The following is a 24,628-nucleotide window of genomic DNA, read 5'->3' as shown; positions in this document are numbered from 1 at the left end:
TTCATTGACATCTTGGACTTCTTAACCCATCTAGTACCAACTACCCACTTCACCTCTTCAGATAATTTGTCAGTCGTTGAGAGTAGCTTTGGGAAAGGCTGACTTTATGGAAGATTAACTATTTGAATGTTATTTAAGGGTGGTGCTTGTTATTTTTCCATATTCTCTTATGGGTTTAATCTTTTCTTCAAAGGGACTTTGTGCAATTATGATTGTTATTTTGTCATAAGTGCTGTTTCTATTATAATTAGTGTGAGATCATTCTTTTTCTTTTAAAACGAAGGTTATTTGTTCTTTCAGTTTCAAAATTTTTTTACCTGGCTCTCAAAGTGTATAAAGCTGCTAATGTCTGAACCGAGTGATCAGCTTCCACCATTTAATAGGTTAGATGTGAGATGTTCCTTTTATACTCCATATACTTGTAAGCTTATTTTGCTTGTGCCTTTATTATGATACACATTAATTATATTTTTAATTTTGGCTACCAGCGAACTTGTAGTTATATTCTTGAAGTTTCTTTATGATCAAGATCCTGTCAAGCAACTGCTGGAAGTCTCTGAAGTAGATCAGAGTATCGAAGTTGATTGGTAAACCCATTACCTTTATTATTATTGTTATTACTTTCATCATCATAATTGTTACTATTATTATTATTATTATTATTATTATTATTTTCTCATTGCCATTGTTGTTGTCATCATCATCATTAAATGCCCAGGGAGGTTGTAGCAAGTTTTCAATAGGTAAATCCTCACATCTGTCATTTCTACAAGTTGCCTTTGTACTGAACCACTTGAGGCAAGCCCAAAAAAGTCCATGTTAGGGTCTAAAATAAAGAACTATAATTAGAATTACAAAACTAATCTTTTATGTAGAAAATAAGAATTTAAGACTCTAACATAGACTTCTTTCAGCTTGCCTCAAGGGGCTTGGTCAGGGGTGTGGGGTTAGAGCTTCCGACCCAGCTTCCATCCTTAAAAAGAACAAAAATGTACAAATTTTAACTAAGGTACACAACTGTGCTGAAGCGCAAAGCACACCAGGTGCACTACTTAAGTGTTGTGCCTGGGACAAGCACAAGCCTTAAAATGTGCATCGTCAATGTGCCTAGGTGCACCTTTTAAATCACTAGGAAGCACTACTAAAAATGAACCTTTCTATCACATAGGTGCTATCTGATTTGACTTTCACATCAATTGAGTGAGTATCCCTTTTAATATGTGCATAACCAAACTTCTGTAGCAGATGTTTTAATCATAGATACCTGTTCCGAGATTTTTCATAATACCGTGCCAAGATACATTCAATCATTATTGATTGTGGGCTAGCTTATATGCAGCAGATTTTGAGGACGTAACAATAAATAGAAAGAAATTTGAGATAAATTAAAGTAAAAAGTGAAATACAGCTAGCTGTACTATATGATTGCATTTATGAAGAGGGATTTTGGCAATAAGAATTGTTAGAAACCAAAAGCAAGCTCAGTGTTAGAAGACTTTGCAGAGTCGTTCTTCTGTTCATTCTCTCATTAGAGGTAAAGGCATTGGATGTTCCTAACATGGCTGAAAGTTATTTATCTCTAGCTGCCTCATCATGAAAGGTGTGATCCCATGGGTCAGTCGATTCTACCTGCTAGAGGCAATGGTTAATGGTGTTAAGGGTGGGCTTCTTTTACATGTCCAATCTAAGGGAACATTCAAAAAAATTGGTAATGCACTAAGAGGTTACATTGATGTCAAAAAAGATAACATAGAGTGGGGGGTATTAGTTTTTCTCTGTCTTCTAATGTGGGGGAGATCTTTATCTGGAATTCCTAAGTTGTTGGATTTAGTGATAAATGGTTTTGCTATAGTGCTACAAGTGGTGGTGGAAGGAGTACACGGACGTTTAGGTTAGTATTGAATCCTAGTCTGGGAAGGGGTTGTACAACTGACTGGGTGGGGTAGAGAAGGGAAGATCCTGTGGCTGAAGGCTTTTAATCACTCCTTGGTATGGTTGATTTGTGGAAGGAATGTTGTGGACCTTTTGAGAGTTTACAATAGGTGAACGCAATAGATGGATTGTCAATCTGTGGAGGAGGGAAGGGGCCCTTGAGAAGGTGAAAGAGAGATCAAGTTTGTCTCAAGGTGCTAAGGCGGTGGCTCACGTAGTGGCAACCATCAATGGTGCACAAGTATCCACTGTTGATGGTCCATCTGTTGGTGCTGCAGTAGTGGTCCTTAGATGAGTTGGTGAATCAATGGGAACTTGCTTTCTCAAAGAGAATTCAAAATGTGTATCTATGAGGGTGTAAAGTCTGGCTTTGGCTGATGTGTCAACTAGGGTGGGCCTGGTGGATAATTGCCTTTTATGTAGGCTGTGTATGGGCTTGGGTGCTGGACCTTGCCTCCTCTTGGTCCACCAAATGTGGTGTCAATTGGCTTTAAGCTGAAGATGCAAGGGGGGAGAGAACAACATGGTACCCTATGGGTAGCAAATAATTCAGTGAATGATGGCAAGATGTATGTAACAAGGAGCTCATGGAAACTACTGTTGCGAAATATAGAGGGAGAGGAGGAAAATTTTCTTTGTTGATCATAAAACATATTGAGCATACAACTTAAATAAGAAAAGATAGGAAAGACAAACCCCTAGAATCTCTCTCACTCAGGGATTGACTAAATCTTTCCCTTAATCCTAGGATATGACTTTCCTAAATTTATTCAAATCTAATCTTTCCTAAATTTATTCAAATTTCTTAATCAATCAAATCATATCTTTCTTAATTTGTCGACACTCCCCCTCAAATTGGTGCAAAGATATCTATCATGCCCAACTTGCTAACTTGAAGTTCAAATGGCTGTCTCAACAAGCCCTTAGTCAAAATATCTGCAACTTGTTGTGTGGTTAGTACAAACGGAGTGCAGATTATTCCTTCTTCAAGCTTCTCCTTTATAAAGTGTCTGTCAATCTCAACATGTTTAGTCCTGTCATGTAGAACCGGATTATGAGCAATGTTGATAGTTGCCTTGTTATCACAATACAGTTTCATAGGAAAACTCACTGGTCTCTTAAGATCTGCTAGCACCCTCTTTAGCCAAAGAACCTCACACACTCCTTGATCCATTGATCTGAGTTCAGCCTCAACACTACTTCTAGCAACTACACTTTGCTTCTTGCTTCTCCAAGTAAATAAATTGCCCCAAAGAAATGTGCAGTACCCTGAAGTTGACCTTCTATCAGTGGTCGAGCCTACCCAGTCCACATCTGTATACACCTCAACCCCTCTCTTCTCATTTTTCTTGAAGAAGAGTCCTTTTCCTGGTGTGCCTTTTAGATACTTAAGAATTCGATACACAACTTCAAGATGTTCTTCGTACGGGGAGTGCATAAATTGACTCACCATGCTCATAGCGAAGGCAATATCAGGACGTGTATGTGATAATAAATCAATCTTCCTACCAGCCTTTGGTATCTACCTGTATCTACTGGAACCCCATCTTTAACTTCTCCAAGTTTAGCATTAACTTCTATCAGAGTGTCTGAAGGTTTGCATCCACTCATTCCAGTTTCTTTCAAGAGATCTAGAATATATTTTTGTTGCGAAACCACAATGCCCTTCTTTGAGCTTGCCACTTCCATTCCAAGAAAGTACCTTAGCTGGCCTAAGTCTTTAATCTCGAATTCCTTGGCTAAGCTCTACTTTAGTCTGCTGATCTCTTCAATATCATCTCCAATCAAGATTATGTCCTCAACATAGACAATCAAAACTGAAACCTTGTCTTTGGTGGATCTTTTTGTGAAAAGAGTAATGATCAGATTGTCCTTGACTATATCCTTGACTTTTGACGAACCTTGTGAATCTTTACTAGTCGATCAAGACTATAGTCAGTCTTGAATTCCAATAGATTTCGAATTGAGAAAAGTAGAGAAAAGTAAAAGAAAGAGGGAGAAGAAAGGAGAAGTAGAAGTACACAAGGGTTTTGAAAGGAGGGACAGATCGAATGAATCTGCCGCCGCCACTCTCTCAATATTTATAGTTCATGTTCACTAAATGTAAGAAAGGACAGAATTGCCCTTAATGCTTACATGGCAAATAAAACAAATAAATAATTGAGATAACAAGCTGTCTAAGATAACTACCAACTAACACTGACAAACTAATCAAGGATTACATGTGATGTCATACAAACACAGTGGGGCCCACAGCCGTGGGGCCCACATTAGTGTTCTCTACACTCCCCCTCAAGTTGGGAATAGATATTTGTCATTCCCAACTTGAATAGGTTTGCCTCTAACTTCTTCCTTGGAATGGCCTTGGTGAGAAGATCTGCGAGTTGCATGTTGGAGGTAATATACAGGAGACACACTTCTTGTGATGAAACCCTTTCTCTAACAAAGTGTCGATCAACTTCGATATGTTTAGTTCTGTCATGCTGCACCGGATTGTGAGCTATATTAATAGTCGCCTGATTAACACAATACAACATCAAGGGCTTCTCATAATCAATACCCAACTCTTCAAGTAGTGACTTCAACCATAGGATTTCAGCCCCTCTGTTAGCCATTGACCTGTATTCAGCTTCGGCACTAGAGCGGGAAACAACACTTTGTTTCTTACTCCTCCAAGAGACAAGGTTACCTCCTACAAGGGCATAATATTCAGAGGTAGACCTCCTGCCATCAACACTCCCAGCCCAATCAACATCTGTATAGACCTCCACCTTCATGTGATTATTGTTCTTGAATAGTATTCCTCTACCTGGGCATCTCTTCAAGTATGCTAATATTCTCTTAGCTGCAAGAAGATGTGTAGTTCTAGGAGAATGCATGTACTGGCTAACAACACTGACTGCATAACTGATGTCTGGCTGTGTGAGGCAGATATATAGGAGCTTTCCAACCAACCGTGGAACATAACTTTGTCTTCGAGAGGCTCTCCACCTTCTACACTAATCTTGTGATTTTGTTCAATGGGTGTATCGGCAGGCTTGACACCTAACTTTCCAGTTTCCTCCAACAGATCTAGAACATACTTTGAGAAATAAAGGTCCCCTGTTTAGATCTAGCAACCTCAATACCCAAAAAATATCGCAGTGCACCAAGATTTTTCACCTCAAACTCTTGATGAAGGAGTTGTTTGAGGGACTCAATCTCACTGTTATTATTCCTTGTCACTACAATATCATTCACATATATAGCAAGCAAGGTCAAAGAAGAGTTCACTCTTTTAACAAACAATGTATGATCTGACTGGGCCTGTACATAGCTGAATTTTCCAAGGACTAGTTTGAATCTATCAAACCAAGCTCTAGGGGATTGTTTTAATCCATGCAATGCTTTATTCAGTCGGCAAACCTTCTTACATGTCTCTGTATCATAGAATCCAAGGGGCAACTGCATGTAGACCTCTTCCTGTAAGTCTCCATTCAGAAAGGTGTTTTTAACGTCCATCTGGAACAAGGGCCACGAGTAACTTGCTGCAAGGGCTAATAGAACTCGAATAGTGGTCATCTTTGCTACTGGAGCAAAAGTCTCCAAGTAGTCTATACCATAAGTCTGAGTAAACCCTTTTGCAACCAACTGGGCTTGTACCTTTCAATGGAGCCATCAGCATTATGTTTCACAGTAAATACCCATCTACATCCAACCGGTTTCTTTCTTCTGGGTAGGTCAACTAGCTCCCAAGTATTATTTTTCAAAAGGGCATCCATCTCAACTTTCATTGCATCTTTCCACTTTGGAACTGATAAGGCTTCTTGCACTATTTTGGGGATAGGGATATCGGCAATGGAAGTGAGATAGGACCTGTAAGAGGGAGATAGGCGATCATAGGATAGAAACTGGGAAATGCAGTGAGTTGTGGATGTGGTGCAACGCCGTTTCTCTTTACGGACCGTAATAGGGAGGTCAAGGTCATCTGAAGAAGGGGGGGAAGTAGCAACAATGGAAGGTATCTTAGTGGGCCCTGGGACTGTAGTACTTGGATCTGGATCCGAAGAAGGAACTGGAGCTGGCGTAGACTGTTGATGACTGAGATCAACTTGCCTGCATCACTTGTGATAGACCTTCAACTCCTGATCCCTCTGACAACCCTCACCATTACAATCCTCATCACTTAATGGAATGGGTAAAGGAACAATCTCAGGTGAGTTAACCCCACTCTCACTGCGCTCCCCCTGAGAAAAAAGACCCAAATTCTCACTACTCTCCCCTTGAGGAGAAACCCTAGGATAATAGGGTGCCTCCTCAAAGAAGGTGACATCCGTCGAGACAAATCTCCTCCCTGAAACAGGATCATAGCAGCAATAACCCTTTTGAGTTTGAGCATAACCGAGAAAAATGCATTTGGAGGCCTTAGGGTCAAATTTGGAATGATGAGGTCCAAGAAGCTGAACAAAACAGGTACAACCAAAGGTTTCAAGAGGAACAGTAAATAACTCCTCGTCTGGGTATAGAAGGGTAAATGGAGGCTTCATATCAAGGACCCGGCAAGGAACCCGATTAATGAGATACACTGTCGTGAGGATAACATCACCCCAGAAACGGATAGGCACATTGGAGGTAAACATGATGCTTCTAGCTACCTCCAAAATGTGCCTATTCTTCCTCTCAACAACCCCATTCTGCTGTGAGGTATGAGGACAAGTGCTTTGGTGAATAACCCCATGATCAAGTAGATAAGAGGTCAGTGGCTTAGCAAAGTATTCTTTTGCATTATCAGATCTGAGGACTTTGATTTTGACCCCAAACTGGGTTAAAATCATCTGATGAAAGTTTTGGGTCAGAGTGGGAACCTCATCTTGAGAACGCATAAGTTAGACCCAAGAAAAATGGGTATGGTCATCAACAAACAACAAAAAATATCTGTACCCACCCATAGAAGGGATGTGATATGGCTCCCAAACATTGGTATGCATAATATCAAAAGAATTATTACTTCTTTTATTACTCAAGGAATAAGATCTTCTACAATGTTTGGCAAGCTCACAATTCTCACATCTCAAATTTGACATCTCAACAGACTCAAATAAAGTAGGAAACAAACTCTTCAAAGACCGAAAAGATAAATGACCTAATCGATTATGCCAAAGCATAATCAGACTCACAAACTGATAAACAAAAGACTTCTTATCCACTGGCTCTTTCAAATGAGAACTCTCTCCTAGCAGATAGATCCCATTCGTCTCACGGCCAGTCCCAATCACTTTCCTCGTCTCCAAGTCCTGAAAAACACATCGGTCAAGGAAAAAGTTTACTGAACAGTTCTGATGTTTGGTAATACTACTGACTGAAAGAAAATTAGTATCAAGTTTAGGAACATGCAAGACTGAGGATAAAGAGATAGTATCAAATAACTTGATGTCACCCTTGCCAGAAATGGGAACAAGAGAGCCATCAGCAGTGGATACTTTATCTCTACCAGAAGATAAGTGATAAGTAGTGAACAATGATGGCAAGCTAGTCATATGGTCGGATGCACCTGAGTCTATTACCCAATAGTGTTCAGTGTTACCTGGAGCTGAAGCATGGTAGGCTGAGGCCCGAGTACCTGAATGAGCAAATGCAGATGTGGCAGGGGTTGATGGTGATTGAGATGATTGAGCTGAATTCCCAACCTCCTTTTCCAACTGTATGGCAGCCTGAACAGCAGCTAAGGTATCTAGAGGCATGCCTTTTGTGCCTGACGAGGATGCAAAATCAGTATTCACAGCCATATGAGCATTACCCCTTTTATTCCTTAGTTTTGCTGGGACTAAATGAGGGTGGAGCTTCCAACATGTATCTTTCGTATGCTTGGGTTTCTTGCAATGTTCACATACCAGATCCCATTTATCTTCCTTCTTCATGTCCCTTTTTGTATCACCCTCAGACTTAGGTTTAACTACTGCCAGGGCTGGGGGAAAGGGTTGATGTTGCATTATAACCATCCTCCCAGTCTCTTCACTATGCACCAGGGAGTATGCTTGAGAGAGGGTCACACTGTCTCTTGTCAGTATTTGCTGTCTCACAATGTCATAATTTGAATTCAGGCCGGCCAGAAATTCAAACACCCTATTGGTCTCGACTTGCTTTCTATGGGTCTATGCATCTTTTGGACTTTCCCACACAAGAGTCTCTAGATGGTCAATTTCATGCCACAGGGATTTCAAGGTAGAGAAATAAACAGAGAATGGTTTCTCTCCTTGTTTAAGATTATTCACCTCACACTTCAGTTCATAGGCTCTAGCAACATTAAGGGGTTGGGAGTAGGTCTCTTTCATGACATCCCATATCTCCTTGGCTGTTTTTGCCCACAAGTAGTTTTGGCTGATATGTGGCTGCATAGAGTTGCACAGCCATGTCATAACCAAGTAGTTCTCTTGGTTGGGCCATATCTCCTTGGCTGTCTCCCAATAGGTAGCTAAGTTTTCCCCTTCCCCCAATAGCCATCATAGCTGATTGGGCCCATTCCAAGTAATTGGATCCGTCAAATCTCACAGTTGTAATCTGAAACGCAATCTCAGACATACTACTAGAACTGTTGTTCCCAAAAACACCTTCTCCCTGATTTTTGAATTCCATTCTTGGTCAAGAATTAGTAGTTAAGAGCTATCAGGGTTACTACAATAGAAAACAACACTTAAACAATCAATCACAATCAGAAATCTGTATGAAATCAGTTCAGATCTGATATGAAACCAATCGGCAATGAGAATATATGCAGTCCGATAACAGTTCTCACCCCCAAAACAGGCTTGGAAGCCAAAAACAGGTCTGAAACCCTCTTAGAAAGCAATCTGTAATGCTGAAGCAGAATTAGGGTTTTAATCGTAGGGTTAGGAAGACCTTTGTGAGAACATAAACAGTGCTCAGCTGCACTTTCCAAAAGAATTCACAGTCAAGTCTAATCGTAGGGTTAATAACAAACCCTAAAAGAAAATTGATCACCTCTGAGAGAAAATAGGAGAGTTTGGCTGCTCCTCCTAGATAGGTCCAACCTATCTTGATTGACAGTAATCTCAAGGGAAAAATAAAGACTTACTCAGAGAGCTCTGATCGCTACCTTCAATCGTGGCTTGAACCCTAACCTTCTCTGATTCTTCCTGATTACCAAAACACTCCGCAAGTCTCAAAAGGTCTTTGAACAGCTGCTAAACTTTTCTGGTAACCTCCAAGAACCAGCCGACGAACAGTCCTTTGTAGGCTTCCAGCCCTAGACAGTTCTCATGTGGTCGGTTGGACTAGACTCAAATGAGAAACCCTAGATAGGCTCTGATACCAAGTATTCGATCAAGACTACAGTCAGTCTTGAATTCCAACAGATTTCAGATTGAGAGAAGTAGAGGAAAGTAGAAGAGGGAGAAGAAGTAGAAGTACACAAGGGTTTTGAAAGGAGGGACAGATCGAATGAATCTGCCGCCGCCACTCTCTCAATATTTATAGTTTATGTTCACTAAATGTAGGAAAGGACAAAATTTCCCTTAATGCTACATGGCAAATAAAACAAATAAATAATTGAGATAACAAGCTGTCTAAGATAACTACCAACTAACACTGACAAACTAATCAAAGATTACATGTGCTGTCATACGAACACAGTGGGGACCACAGCCGTGGGGCCCACATCAGTGTTCTCTACATCTTTCAAACCAGGCTCCGGGAGACTGTTTAACTTCATATAGAGACTTTTTTAGCTTGCATACCTTAGTTCCAAACTTCTCAGTGAAACTAGGTGGAGGCTCCATATATACTTATTCTTTCAAGTCTCCATTCAAGAAAGCATTCTTCACATCCAGTTGGTTCAGTGGCCAATCAAGATTAGCTGCAACAGATAAGAGTATTCGAACTGTGTTTAGTTTCGCCACTGGAGAAAAGGTCTCAGAGTAGTCCACTCCATATGTCTGAGTAAAGCCTTTAGCTACTAGGCGAACCTTGTATCTCTCCAAGGATCCATCTGAATTGTACTTCAGAGTGAACACCCATTTACAACCAACAATTGTCTTTCCATCTGGCAGATCCACTTTCTCCCAAGTAGCATTCTTTTCTAAAGCTCTCATCTCCTCAAAAACAGCTTCTTTCCACTCAGGAACATTTAGAGCCTCCTGGATACTGTTAGGTATGGATACACTAGACACTTGTGAAATAAAGGCACAATATGAAGGTGAAATATTTTTGTAAGATACAAAATTTGACTGAGGATGTTTTGTACAAGACCTAACACCTTTCCTAAGAGCAATGGGAAGATCAAGCTGACTAGAAGAATTAGAATTACCTTGAGGAATATTTTCAGGAATTTTTGGAGAATTATCATGAATATTTCATGATCCAATCTCAGATCAGATTCTTGTTGATGTTGCGGAATAGTGCCTCTCCTTTTTTGTGCTAGATATTCCCTTGAATATACTAGGCCTTAATATGTTTTGTACGCATCTCTGTTGTTTCAGCTTTTTCATTTTGGGATGGCAACACCAAAGGTTGTTCATTTTCAATATTTAATTCATTTGTTTCCACTAATTTTATATTTTTTGCCTCACTTTCTTTCGGTGACTAGTTGTGAGGAACATCATTATGGACAAATTCAATCATTAAATCAGAACCATCTAAAAAACCATCTTCACTAGTGTTGCTCTCCCCCTGAAGATGGGAGTTGCTGTAGTATGAGGTTCCTTCAAAGAATGTGACATCCATAGTCACAAACATCATTTTCAAAACTGGATCAAAGCACTTGTAACCTCTCTGATTAGTGGGATAGCCTACAAAAATACATTTATTTGCTTTTGGATCAAGTTTTGAATGTTTAGGATCATGGTTATGAACAAAGGCCACACTTCCAAAAATTTTTAAGGGAATGTTTGTCACTAGCTGAGAGTTTGGAAAACAATCAATGAAAACTTGTATGGGTGTTTTAAAATCCAAAATTCGTGTAGGCAGTTTGTTAATCAAATAAGTGGCTGTTAAAACAGCATCTCCCCAAAGATACTTAGGAACCTTAGTTTTAAAACTTAGAGCTCTAGCAACTTCAAGGAGATGTTTGTTTTTCTTTCAGCCACCCCATTTTGTTGAAGTGTATTATTACACAAACTTTGGTGTACAATTCCTTTCTTAGCAAAAAAATTCCCTAACACATTGTTAAAAAATTCCTTTCCATCACTTCGAAAAATTTTAATCTGAGTCTGAAATTGTGTTTGAACCATGTTATAAAAATTTTTTAACACAGTTTCAACATTCAAATTTCTCTTTCAAAAGGAAAACCCAAGTGACCATAGTATAATCATCAATAAAAGTAATGAACCAACGTTTTCCAGAAAGAGTTGTTACTCTAGAAGGACCCCAAACATCACTGTGAATCATGGTAAATGGTTTTGATTTTTTAAATGGTTGAGACTGAAAAACAACACGATGATGTTTTGCTAATTCACAAGATTCACACTTGAAAACTGAATGATTTTATTCATGAATAACTTGGGAAATATATGCTTTAAATATTGAAAGCTAGGATGTCCTAATCGATAATGCCATAACAAAACTTCATTGTCACTAGAAACAGAGATAGAAATGAAACAAGTCTGTCGGTCTTGCCTTCCAAAGGTCAATCCTTTATTAAAGAGGTAGAGACCACCATCCTGTTTAGCACCCCCAATCATTTTCCCCAAGGTTAAATCCTGAAATTCACAACCAGAAGACCAAAAATTAGCTCGACAATTATGATCAAGGGTTAGTTTGCTGACAGATAAGAGATTGTATGATAGGTTAGGAACATGCAGAACATCTTTGAGGTTTAGAGAAGGAGAAATAGATATAGTTCCTTTCCCAACAATAGTAGCAAAGGAACCATCTGCAATCTTAACCTTTTGATTCCCTGCATAGGTATGAAGAAAAGAATTGCGAAGTGCTGGTCATATGATCGGTGGCACTTGAATCTAATACCCATGAGCCATTAGATTTGGTACAAGCAATGCGCAATGAAAAAATTACCTGACTGAGCTAGAAAACAGGATGGGTTAGAATTTCTTAACGATTGAGATTGAAACATTTTATATAAGTGCTCTATTTGTTCCTTTGTGAAAGGAAGAGACTCTGAGGATGATTGCTGCCCCGGAATCCGAGTTGCTTACTTGAAGTGCGCGGACATCTCCCCCTGACTTGTTGTCACTGCCTGATTTTTTCTTCCAACCCGCCAGTTTCCCGTGCAGCTTCCAGCAGGTTTCCCTAGTATGCCATGACTTTCTACAATGATCAAACCAAGGCCTCTGCTTTCCTCCTCGTTTATCTCCGTCTAAGTCTGCACCTCGTGCCACAAGAGCAGACCCTTAATTCTCTATTTTTGTTTCACTAACACTCTTCAACATCACTTGTTGTTGTGCTTCTTCTCTACGCACTTTTGAAAAAACCTCTTATAGTAGGCAAGGGCTTTCGCCCTAAGATATGTCCCCGAGCCTCATCGAGTTCTTTGTTCAAACCATCCAAGAAGAAAAAAACCCGGCCTCTTTCTATCTTCTTTTTATACCGAGCACTGTCATTCGGACTTTCCCATTCTTCTTCTTCAAATAAATCCAACTCCTGCCAAACAGCCATCATCTCATTATAATAAGTTGTTACTTCACGTTCACCTTGCTGCATCTTCCACGTTTGGTTATTCAGTTCGAACAGTTGTGAATGATTGTCCAAATTTGAATAGGTTTCCCTAACAGCTTCCCACACATCGCGAGCCATCGGCAAGAACATGAATGGTTTTCCAACCACCGGATCCATAGAGTTTATCAACCAGACGATAACCATCGAATTTTCAAAACGCCATTGCTTGTACTTTGGATCATTGGTGGCTGGCGGTTTCGCTTCGCCATTCAAATAGCCGAGTTTCCCTTTGTCGTCGATCACCAACCGCACGGACTGAGACCACTCAAAATAATTTTTTCCATTCAATTTGTGCATGGTAATTTGAAGAGAATTCTTAGAAAGAGAAATAGCCGCTGACTGAATACCTCCCTCCGAAGACGTCACACCATTGGTAGCATCCGAAGATGTTGAATCAGAGCCAACCATGGCGGCCTTAAAATTCATGATCGAACCCTAGAGCTCTGATACCATGTTGCGAAATATAGAGGGAGAGAAGAGGAAAATTTTCTTTGTTGATCATAAAACATATTGAGCATACAACTTAAATAAAAAAAGATAGGAAAGACAAACCCCTTGAATCTCTCTCAGTCAGGGATTGACTAAATCTTTCCCTTAATCCTAGGATATGACTTTCCTAAATTTATTCAAATCTAATCTTTCCTAAATTTATTCAAATCTCTTAATCAATCAAATCATATATTTCTTAATTTGCCGCAAATCCTATCTTTCTTAATTTGCCAACAACTACCTTACAGGGGCCCTTTATAGGTTTTACCTAGGGCTCGTTTGGTTTTTGAAAGAATTATGATATTATAATCCTGGAAGGTGCATGCTCCACTGCTGTCAGGGATGTATGTGGTAGTTCCATTCAACTAGAAAAAATGTTTGGATCTATAATTAGACATAGATACTCAACTTCTTGAAATGGAGGTCTAATATTTTGACTTTTTGGTGAGAAGCAATATAGGAGGAGATAAAGTTATCCTTTCCTTCACCTTCCAATTCTGGGAAAGGTTATGCATAGGTCCACTGTAATTCTTGTTTGCAGTCTGAGGATGCAAGCCAGCAAAGGGCATATCAATAATGAATTCAATATGAACTGTGTAGAGTAGCTTCTCTGACTAAATATACTGCAAAGATTGCGATTCTTTGAATCTCCATATTTTCATGTCTCTTCTTTATTTCATTTTTTGTTTAATTTCGTTTTGCTTTTTTCCATTCATAATTAATAGGTAATAATCGTATTAATATATGCTACTCTCTTGAATTGTCCTTTATTATCATCTTTCTGGTTGTGGATGTGCTTTGTATGAGTATATCTACTCCTGTTAATTGAAACGATACTTATGCTATGTTACAGGGAAACAATGCAAAGAGTCAATGAGTTAGTCAAGTTTGGTGGGTTTTCAGATACTAGATACTTGCAGAGAACTTTAGCTAAGGAATTTGAGCAGATGGAGCAAAGGTAACTCTTTTCTTTGGATCCTTCTCTTATGTATTATGACAGTATTTTTTTTTTTTGATAATTGACAATAATGTCATGTGATTTAACAAGTATTCTTGAATAAGTTCATTTTCTTTTGTTGTTCCTAGGTGGGGTAGGGGGGTATTTAGTGGCAATAATTTAAATGGCATTTGAGGTGTACATCTAGAGGCACACTCAAAATGCCCTAAGGTGTAAGCTGGAGGCACGGAAGACTTTGAGGCATGCGCTTTAGATGCATGAGCTATACACTTCAAATCTATATCCATACTACCATTAGATGTACTAATGACAGTGTGAAACTTTTGTTTGATTGGGATATCCTTATTTTGAAATTTGGTCCCTCTCTAATTGTGAGGGCAGAAAATGTAATTTACAACACTACTTTTCACCTGATTTGATTTCCTCTCATTAAACCTTATATTTAAGGTATTAATTTGAATTATTTTTTATTGAACACTATTCTTGACTAAATTACCCCTTATTTTTTGAATTTGGTCACTCTTTAATTGTGATGGAAAAATTTATTCACCTCATTCAATTCCTCCATTAAGTTTTATATTAAAGGTACTAACTTCCATTCTCTCTCATTGGGACACTTGTAACAGTTCTCATATTTTCTTAATAAAATTCCTCTTCAATTATCGGAAATAAAAAACTTCCATTCTCTCTCATTGAATCCTATATTTAACCCATGCTTTTCAAAAACTGACCTAAAAAGGGAGCATTTCTTCCATCCTAATGACAAATAAGCAATTCAACCATCTGGGTCAAAATGGTCAACCCATGATGTCATGGTTTTAAACAATAAAACTTTTAAAATAGAAATAAATACAAAAATTACAAAAAAATGAAGAAGAAATTGGGCACATATCTAACATTTTTATATTAATCATATTAAGGAAAAATAAGTGTCATAAATAATAATTGTTTTTTTTATGTTGGAAATGAAATATAAAATTTTATGCTTATCCAAAAATGAAATTATTTTCTTATTTGGCAGCAGGTCAACTATTTGATCCTTTGAGTAGGGCCTTCAAATTCAGTTATCAAACCAAAAACCGAACAAACCAAACCGAATAAGCCAATTTGGTTTGGTTATTTTGGTTTTCAGTTCAGTTCGGTTTTATGATTTTAGAAATATTGATTTTTGGTTTTTGTCAAATATCTAATATTTTACAAAAGAATGACAAAGAATACATAAATTTTATAAAAAACATTGTCAAATGTCTAATATTTTATATTAATTATATGAAAGAAAAATAAGTCTGTTAGGGAAGTATTATTTTTATTGATGATGAAAATGGAATTGTTTTCTTGTCTGGTGGCAGGTCAACAATTCAACCTTTCAGGTCAAATGTGTCAACCCTTGATGTTTACGAGTATACCTATAACTTCTTATTTGGCACTCTAGTGGTAGCAGTAACATATACGAGAATAACAATGATTGGAGGAGACAAAGTAGACTCCATAACTACTCCTAAAAGTAGGCAAATGAGAATAAATGGGGTGGACTCAAAGAAAATGACATTTTAGTAATCAAATGTTTTTTAACATGATCAGAACAATTGTCACCCTTTTGGATGGAGGAAGATCTTAGATAATCCCTTTTACAACATTGGTATTCGATTTAAACCAATCAAGTCTTTGATCATGCATAAAACATACACAACCAAACATTCACAATGGAAGAAAAAAGCGGAGATGGATCAGGAAGCAAGAGATGATGGAGGCTGTTTTCTTCATCGCATCACACTAAAATCTAAGAGGCAGATTAGATCTCTGAAGATTAATGCCCTTATAACTTCTATTACATTGCAATTATTCCTCTTAAGTACCCCCATTTGATTGAGGGGTATGCGCTCTAATAGATTGTCCTTTTCCTCTCTAAAAGAAGAGAGAGACTACTCTTCAAATACTTTATAGCATTATTAGAAAGGAAGACCAATTTCTAGTAATGAATTTGAAATAAAAGATGTAGATCTTCTTAAACACTTCCCCGGGATAGTTTCAATGTCATATGAAGGATATTGATTTTTGAGTGCATGTACTAGATCTTAAGGAGATCGAAAACTTGGTTCAAAAGCTTTTATAGAATACCATCTTATTTTATTTAGTCCAATGAAAGAAGTTTGTATTACTTTCGTTCTATAAAAGAAAGTATAATTTATAATATCCTTTAATCTAAAAAACCAAATCAGCAATGCAATCCTGACCAAAGGATCATGTGTAGCATCCGTAATCTATGTAAAAAGATGAGAGAGGCCACACTTCTGTCCACATGGTTATCTTCAGCCAGGAAATATGTCAATAAATATATCATTTCAGCTACCAATAAAGCACATGTTGTAAATTTTGAACTGCCACTAAACCTTATATAATAAATTCCTGTTATCCTGTTTCCCTAGTGGAAATTGTTATGATAAATAACCTTCTACTAGAGAAACATTTCCTTGTATTATATATCCTTGGAGGTGTTCTGACTGTCATTTCTTTACTTTTCAACTTCAGCTTCAAGGAGGCTTTCCTTATGCCTTTTACTACAATTTCTAAAAAAATACATTGCAAAAACATCCTGCCCCTGTTTCCAGTTTCATCTTCAGCAGCGTCTTCTTTGTTACAGATGCCTACATCAATATCATATTATAAGGTATTGTTATTTTACATGCATTTCTTAATTCTTAACTTGTGCTTTCTGTGTGAAGATTTGATTTCTAGTTTTAGTCTTCTTTGAACATTCTTATCATTTGTCTTCTGTGAAAAATTAATTTTTGTGTTGTGCATGAGTTTGAGTGTCTATAGAGGGTTCATAATGTTTCTGTAAAGTTGGATTGCCACCCATGGAGTAATGTTATATTTCTCCCTAGGTGTGATGCCATCTTCTCTCTAGGTGTGATGTTTATAAAATGTTACGTTTCTGTCACAGTCAGATCGTGAGACTAAGAAAAGAAGACAGCAAATGTTGAGGTGTGTCTAAAGTGACAGTTGACACCCAGGAAATAGAATTTATATTATAATAGTGAAAGGATCATCCTGTCCTCAATATACAAATAGTGTGCAAAAGAATAAGAAAGAATCTAATGTACAAAGTATAAAAAGACAAAAAATAACCCTCTATCTCTCTTCATCTCTACACTTCCCCTCAAACTAAAGCCTGGGAATTGGCATCAAGTTGTCCATAAGAAATGTGTCAGGCTCGAGTCATAGCCTTCATCAAAAAGTTGGCAAGTTGGAGTTCAGAAGACACATGTAGAAGAGAGATAATGCTAGCAAGGAGGAGGTTATTAATGAAGACTACCAAGTCAACAGCTTGGGAAACTAGTTATGTAAAATGCTGCTTTTATGGACTGGGTTGCAAGCCAACTGTCTTTTCAGATTTGAGTCTTACAACACAGATTACTTTAATTTTCCTTTTTCTGAAATACATTTTCTTTTATGCATTATAGTCTTAGATACCTATAAATTTGATTGGACCCAATGAACACGCCTCCCTCCCTATACTCCTGAACTCACATTAAATTTTCCCTACAAGTGGTTCAAAATATTTACCTTTGCAATTTGGGTACCGTGTAGCATTAACCTGTTGTGTGTATATCTTGTATCATGGCCCCTTGTTGGGCAGGGTAGAATGAAATATGAAGTTGCTGCCTTTCCTACATCCAACAGGTTTTGAATTGTTGGTTCATGAGTGGCATTTCTTCTGTAGATGATTCATAACTCTTTTTGTTCCCTTTTGATAGCCTATGGGAAAACAGTTTATTAAAGATAAGTGGAACATGGATTATAATGACCTTAAGGAATAACCAGAACATAGAGAAAATAGTGACAATCCAAAAAAGCCACCTGGCAAGCACCCTAAGGGCTAAAGAGACTTACCACTTAGGAAATTTGGGTTAAAGAGACTCATCACGTTTTGACCAGAATCACCTTCCTAAACAGATAAGACATGATGAAAGGTCTCTTTCGTCTTCCCTAAATACTAAAACCTCCTATCCTCCATTAGATTGTTCTTGGAAGTGCTCTTGCCTGCTGCTCATTGGGCAGCTTCATGGACTCTAAATCAAATAGTCAGTCTACTTGGAAGTAGTCTCATACAACTCAAACTTCTTCCTTGTTTCACTTTGATAAGTCCTTGTTTTACAATCACAACTTGCTATATTGGTAAGATTTGGTGAAATCTCCCCATTTTACCAAAGGGTGATAAAAATATTCCAAGAATCTTTCTTTTCCCTCATTTCTCCAATATATTAGTTAAATTTTGAATTTCACAAATAAATTACACATCTTAGATTTAAAGTTTTAGAATATCATCAAAACTTTCTGATATTTTGTTAAATCATCAATAGCTTTCTCTAAAACATAGATCAAAGTATTGAACTATTGATATGATACATCCCTTATCGGTTGTATCGTATCTTTTGGTCCCCCATACAGTAAATACAGGCAATCAGGGCATCTGGCCAGTTTTAGAGGTTAATTCCCCTCCTAGAGATGTCCTGACTCAATTCTATAGGGATTTTATGGTTGGACGATCAGCTTACTGTTTTGAATATGATTCAGATACTAACTCACCATAGTTCGACAAAATAATAAAAAACTACAAAAGAGAAAGTTCTCAATATGATTGAAACATATAGCAACAAAAAAGGCAAGCCAAATGATAATTGAATGACATACATATAGAAGTGAAACTAAAGGTGGTGAGATACTCATTTAGGTCTCTTAAGCTTGTCTTATTCGATATACACAGTTATTTGCTATGGTTTTTGAAGTCTTAAATGTAAAATTATACTTTTTTTAACAATTTATGAAGTTTTATGAGAAATTTTTGTATTTCTTTTGTAAATTTCCCTGATTTCTTCAGATTTCTCAAATATCTTAGTGAAATTAGCAAAATATCCCTGAACTTCCCCCAACTCTGCATAGCAATATCCATCAATCTTGAAATTGCAAGCCGGGTTCACTTGTAATCATAACACAGCGTTTACAATTGCACTCGCTACTCATAAACTTGTTTTTTAGCTTTAATTTATTCTGTCATTCTAGATTATGACTGAGCCATTGTTGTGGACTACAAATTCTGATAGTTTTGTTTTTTTGCCAGGACATCTGCACTGCTGGTTCATCTTGTCAGACATTGCAACAAAGATTGATGGACTATATTTGTTTTAGAATACCTGATGAATCTTTCTCAAACATGCATAATTGTATAGGCATAGCAAGGGGTTTTATGCATGGCTCAACTGATTCTGGGAAGAGTTGTACTTCTTTGGAGGCAGTACTGTTATGTGTTCCTGATGAATATGAATGTGTTGATCTATCGCTTTATAAAGTAATGATCTCCATACCTCATATATGTTTTGTATACTTTCTCTATATGTCAACCCTTATAGTTTCTATGCATTGGAACAGGAAAGTCAAATTGTTCTGTTATTAAATGAAAGAATAAGCACATCTGATAGCCCTGAAAATGCTCGAATGATGATTGTACAAGCATGTGACCTTCCATTTCTGTCTGTTTCAAGACCAAGTAATTCACACAAGTGGGCACTGCACGAATTGAAGGTACTTCCTCCACTGTTTTGTTCTCCTTCAGTGCATTAGGTTTTTTGAATTATTTTTACTTTGAACAATACTTTTGTTAGGCTTTTTGTACTTCTAATTCCTCATATGTTTTTATAGATAAGATGTTCATAAACTGCTATTGTAGTTCTGTACTGTTTAAAATCTAAGATATGACCAGCCCTTTGCCTTGTCTGAACTTGCCTAAATAAACATATGAGATAACAGGAGGGAAGAATGAACAGAAAACAAAAAATTGCCACCTACAACTATTCTTAGGATTTTCACTTATTCATTAAGGTGGCGTTTGGCTAGGGGTGGCAAGGAGTCGAGAATCGAGCTCGAGCTCGAGCCCAATACAGTGGCTCGATTATTAAACGAGCCGAGCTCGAGCCTATTAGAGCTCGACTCGTGAGGCTCGTGAGCCGACTCGAATATATATATATATATATATATATATATATATATATATATATATATATATATATATATATAATAAAAATATTATAATTATTAATTATTATAATTCTTAATATTTTAAATATAAAATAAAAAATTATATATGATTTTTATTTTTATAAAATATAAAACGAGCGGAGCGGAGCCGAGCTCGAGCTCAAGCTCGAGCCTGGCACTATTCGGCTTGGCTCAGCTCGAATCCACCCCTATGTTTGGCAAATCTTTCTATGTGGTCTTCTGGGCTTTGGCAAGCTCGAAAGACTAAAAATTGGTAACCAAAAGCTGGAAAGATGAGAAGATCTGTGCGTGGAAAGACCCAAAAAGACCAAAATTGCCGAATTGTGGGAAGCTTCAAATGAAGCTTTCTTGTGATATATAGCCTCTAAATGCATTTTTAAAAGCCTGGTAGACCGAACTGCTTACCAAACTGTCTTTGTCTTTAAAGACAAGACCCCAAAAGCTCAAGATGTATTTTGGCCATCTGGGTTGCTAGAAGATCTTTCTAAAAAGACTTGCCAAACAGCACTTAAGATATCTAAACAGTCAGGGTTATGACAAAGAGAAAGAGAAGAACCGAGGAGAAAATAGGGGAGAGATGAAGACTAAGATATAAGATAGATAACTGATCTCACTTGGTCTAAACAGTTTGGGAAAGTTTTCCTGCCATTTGACCTGATTTGACCAATGGTGTTCCAAAGTTTATTCTGGATTGTAAATTAAGCAAGTTGGTTATGTTAAATAACTATGCTCATCTTGAGGAGTGTTGATAAATATATGTATATATTGAGGTGTAAGGGATATTATGTCCTTTTCCTCGAAAGTTTGGAATAATTAAATAACAGAAACAAGCTGCAGACCTCATTATCCTTTCTTCTTTCAGATTTCTTTCTCTCTTTCTCTAACTGTTCTCTATGCTCTCTTGTTTCTACGTACTTTCTCCTTCCATGTTTTCTTCCTCTAAGGCATTAGCTTCAATGGTTTCAGTTGGTTGTCCTTCTCAACATGGCCAATGTCATCTTGCTGCTCATCAATAACTTCGTCAACCAACTGTGTTAGCCTTTCAGTCATTCACTTAGGACATTCACTGGAACGATGTCCCAACTCAATACCACAAACATCTAATATTAGGCTGTCCTTGGTTGCTCTTTGTTTGGTTAATTACACAGCGCTTACTGGCCCCAACACTTCAACCTATCAATGAAGATGTACCCTGGATAGAACTTAGTTTCGGCCCTGGGCTCTGACTCACTTGAGCTTCAACCTTCAAAGCTATAACTAATATGCATTCTTTACCTTATACGAGCAATGTAGGCTGATTTGATCTTATATCGGCAACCTCAAACCATTTATAAATGTACTAACCTTTTGCTATTCAGTTTTCATCATAGATTTCAAACCATTTATATATGCGCACAGATCATTGCTAATACGATTTTGTTACTTCTAGGATTATGTTGTGAACTTGCTTATGGAGAATGGAAAAATCCGATATATCCCTCACCTTGTAACTGTTCCATTAGCTGTTAGTGGTAAGTTTCTAAACTTTTTTTTCATGAGTATCATTATTTTTCCTTTTACATTGGGTGATGATTTTGATTTGAGGTTGGGAAGGGGGCTGTTGTAGTCAACCTTTTACATTTGAGTCATTGTACCTGTTTATTTGTTAATAGGGGTGGCAACTAGACTTTTTTTTTCTTCTATTCTTTTTTTTTTCTGATCAGTAACACTTTCATTAACTCATCAAAAGAAGATTTACAATAGGAAGACAGACACGCTTATCTTCCAAGAGCAACAAAGAACCTCAAGAAAAGAAAAAAGTAAAGAAAATACACTATAGTTACAGCTTAGTCCAAAAAAGTGAATCCCTTTCTGCCCCTTGTTTAGCTAAACTGTCTGCTAGGGAATTAGCCAATCTTTTAACCCAAATTATCTTAACTTCCATCTCCTGCACCAGCCACTTGAATTTCCTCCTCTCATTATTGTACTTCCATAAGCCATTGTGATCTTTAATCAGCCACCCTATCACCACCTCTGAATCCCCTTCAATTAAGAGTTTCTTGATGTTCAACTCCTTAGCTTTCTGTACTCCTTCCATAACTGCAAAGATCTCAGCTCTAAGGGAGTCACCCACTCCAATTTGTCTTCTTCCTTTCTTCATGTTTCTAATTTTCTACCATTCTTACTTCAGATTATCATTCCTTTATTAATTTTTTGGTTTTCTAGAAAACAAGTTTTAATGTGGTCACGCAATGACTAATCATTGGTCTTTCTACATGATGCAATGAAATAACAAAAAAAAGACATCATAAATGCAAGACATTGATTCAAGGTCATATACAACTTAATATATGCTACAAATATGCAATAAAAGAATGATATTAGAACATTTTAGTTTATAATCTTTGCTTAGAAATAAAGAATGATATGAGAACATTTGGTTCCCCCTTTATCTATGATAACTCCATACAAGTGTACACTGATTGGAAGAAGAAATAATTCCTCTATCATTTTCTTTTTTTCATACGTTTTACTTCTATTTATATAGCATACAACCAATCATATCTAATAACAAATGCTTAAAGCAACTATAATAATTGAATAAATGTACAAAATAAAGCATATATGGTACTGTTTTAAATAATTACATATAAACTTGAAAACATGAAATTTTAAAATAACTATATGCTTGACACCATTGATTGCTCACTAGTTAACTAGTCAACCTTGTGAATGCATTATTGTCGAGTGACTGCATCATGAGTCTCGACTAACTCGATGGTGAAGCAGTCAGTATGACCCTAATTAACTAGTCGATTTGACTGGTTGACACTTTGATAACATTGTTTTGTTTAAATGCACTTTAATTTTTCTTTCTCCTTTTATAATTTGGAGTATATATTTTTACAGCTTCTCGAGGAGTTGCTTGTGTTTTTGCTGCAAGGAAGCGTGCCCTTGTCTATATTCTTGAAGAAAATGAAGATGAAGTTTCAGATGTGGAATGACACCAAATATTGTAGGCACCTGGTAAATTTTGTAACATTCCTGCAATGACACTGTTTCATGTGCAAGAATTATACCTTGAAACCGATTCCAGTCTAGTTTGTACATATTCTTAGTGTGTGGTAGAGTGGGGATTCCATTTCCATATATTCTTAAGGAATAACAATTTAATATCCTATTATTCAATACTGTTAAAATTGTTGTAAAAGATGAATGCTCATCTAGATCTCCTAGAGATCCTCCTAGACCTTTATTCCTTTCTTAGATTATTACTATGGACATTGAAGAAAAGTCGTCAACATTGAAATTAGGTGGGCTGACTGTAATTTTCTTAGAGGAAGTAATCATAAAGTCGTTTTAAGTTCTTTGGTTTGATTTGATTGGGAAGTATGTTTATGGCCAAACAAGACTTCAGGATGTGATATTCGTTTTATCTAAGAAAAATGTGCTACTGACATCCCTTGATCCTAGAAGTATTCTTGTTCGTCCAAAGCGGATGCAGAGTTCGTTAGTATGTAGCTTAGAGAGGGGTCTACAATTAAGGACTATTTATCTCGTTTGTTCAAATGGTCTTTCGACTTTAATTACTTTTGGTAGCCATCAATTGTCCCTATCTGGATCAATTTTGCTTGACTTTTAATGAAATTGTATAATGACAAGTTAATCGAATCTATGGTACAAGCTGTCAAAAAAGTTTATAAACCGTTAAGAGGTAAATTATTCCTTAATATTTCTTTACGATTGGGTTGTCTTCGAAAGTGTTAATAATCCACAATTAATTCATACTGAAGAAGTTAATCAAATTATACAAATACAAGATTCTTTTGTTTTATTTTTTTAGTATTGTATAAATACAGGGTTGACCTCTTAGTAAATGTCAAATTGATGGTGGATGCAACGGAAATTTCTAATAAGAATATACTTCGGTTGGGTTGGTCCGGTTTTGTTTGGTTTGGAAATAGAAGTTAACCGTCATTTCAGTTAGGTCATTTTAATGAACCGAACCGAATTTAAATCGGTTTGGTTCAGTTTTAATTTGGTTAAGTCATTTAGTTAAAATATAACGGTAGTTTATAATCAAGTCATAGGAATTAGTATGGTTTTCCCAAAAGGAATGAAGAATAAACATGGGCTTTCAATTTGCACAGACTAATCTAAACAAGGTAAAAGATTCACAAAATGTTGAATAATAGGATCTAGATGAGCATTCATCTTTTACAACAATTTTAACAGTATTGAATAACAATTTCATGGGAATGCATTACAAGGTTCAAAGTATTGACATGTATTGGCCCCTATCGACCAATACGTATTGTTCCGGGACCCCTCCGATATGCCCCTACAGTGGGTGTATCAGGGGTCTGACCAGTTCAGGGGGTGAAGGATCCCTAAACTGGCCCCCTTGAACCAGTTGCAGAAAAAAAAAAAAAAAGGCACAAAATGCAGTATTGATTCGCCCAATGTGCCCCTACCGGCGTATCAAGCATATTGATATTTTGAAACTTGGTGCATTAACCATGCAAGTTTCTCAATGGTTCTTATGGT

The 24,628-nt window shown here is 37.1% G+C and overlaps 1 protein-coding gene across 2 annotated transcripts in view; it reads left to right on the top strand.

Moving 5' to 3' along the window:
• The window catches only part of APC4 (Transducin/WD40 repeat-like superfamily protein), a 107,789-nt gene extending 84,331 nt beyond the window's left edge, over positions 1–23,458 (top strand). Inside the window, exons 12-19 of one of the 2 annotated variants that reach the window (XM_088969351.1) lie at positions 301–383; positions 489–587; positions 13,940–14,044; positions 16,574–16,712; positions 19,167–19,394; positions 19,475–19,627; positions 21,531–21,612; positions 22,991–23,458. In XM_088969351.1, coding sequence (XP_088825477.1) covers positions 301–383; positions 489–587; positions 13,940–14,044; positions 16,574–16,712; positions 19,167–19,394; positions 19,475–19,627; positions 21,531–21,612; positions 22,991–23,085 — 984 coding nt within the window. In that variant the 3' untranslated portion in view covers positions 23,086–23,458. The remainder of the gene's footprint in view (positions 1–300; positions 384–488; positions 588–13,939; positions 14,045–16,573; positions 16,713–19,166; positions 19,395–19,474; positions 19,628–21,530; positions 21,613–22,990) is intronic. The other variant, XM_088969352.1, reaches the window with a different exon arrangement.
• The last annotated feature ends 1,170 nt before the right edge of the window (positions 23,459–24,628 follow it).

This window comes from Nelumbo lutea, chromosome 2 (genome assembly GCF_056320005.1).
Source record: "Nelumbo lutea isolate HS-2025 chromosome 2, American lotus-T2T, whole genome shotgun sequence".
Classification (NCBI taxonomy): domain Eukaryota; kingdom Viridiplantae; phylum Streptophyta; class Magnoliopsida; order Proteales; family Nelumbonaceae; genus Nelumbo; species Nelumbo lutea.
Note: the sequence above shows the minus strand (reverse complement) of the source record. Positions and strands in the feature narration are given on the sequence as shown.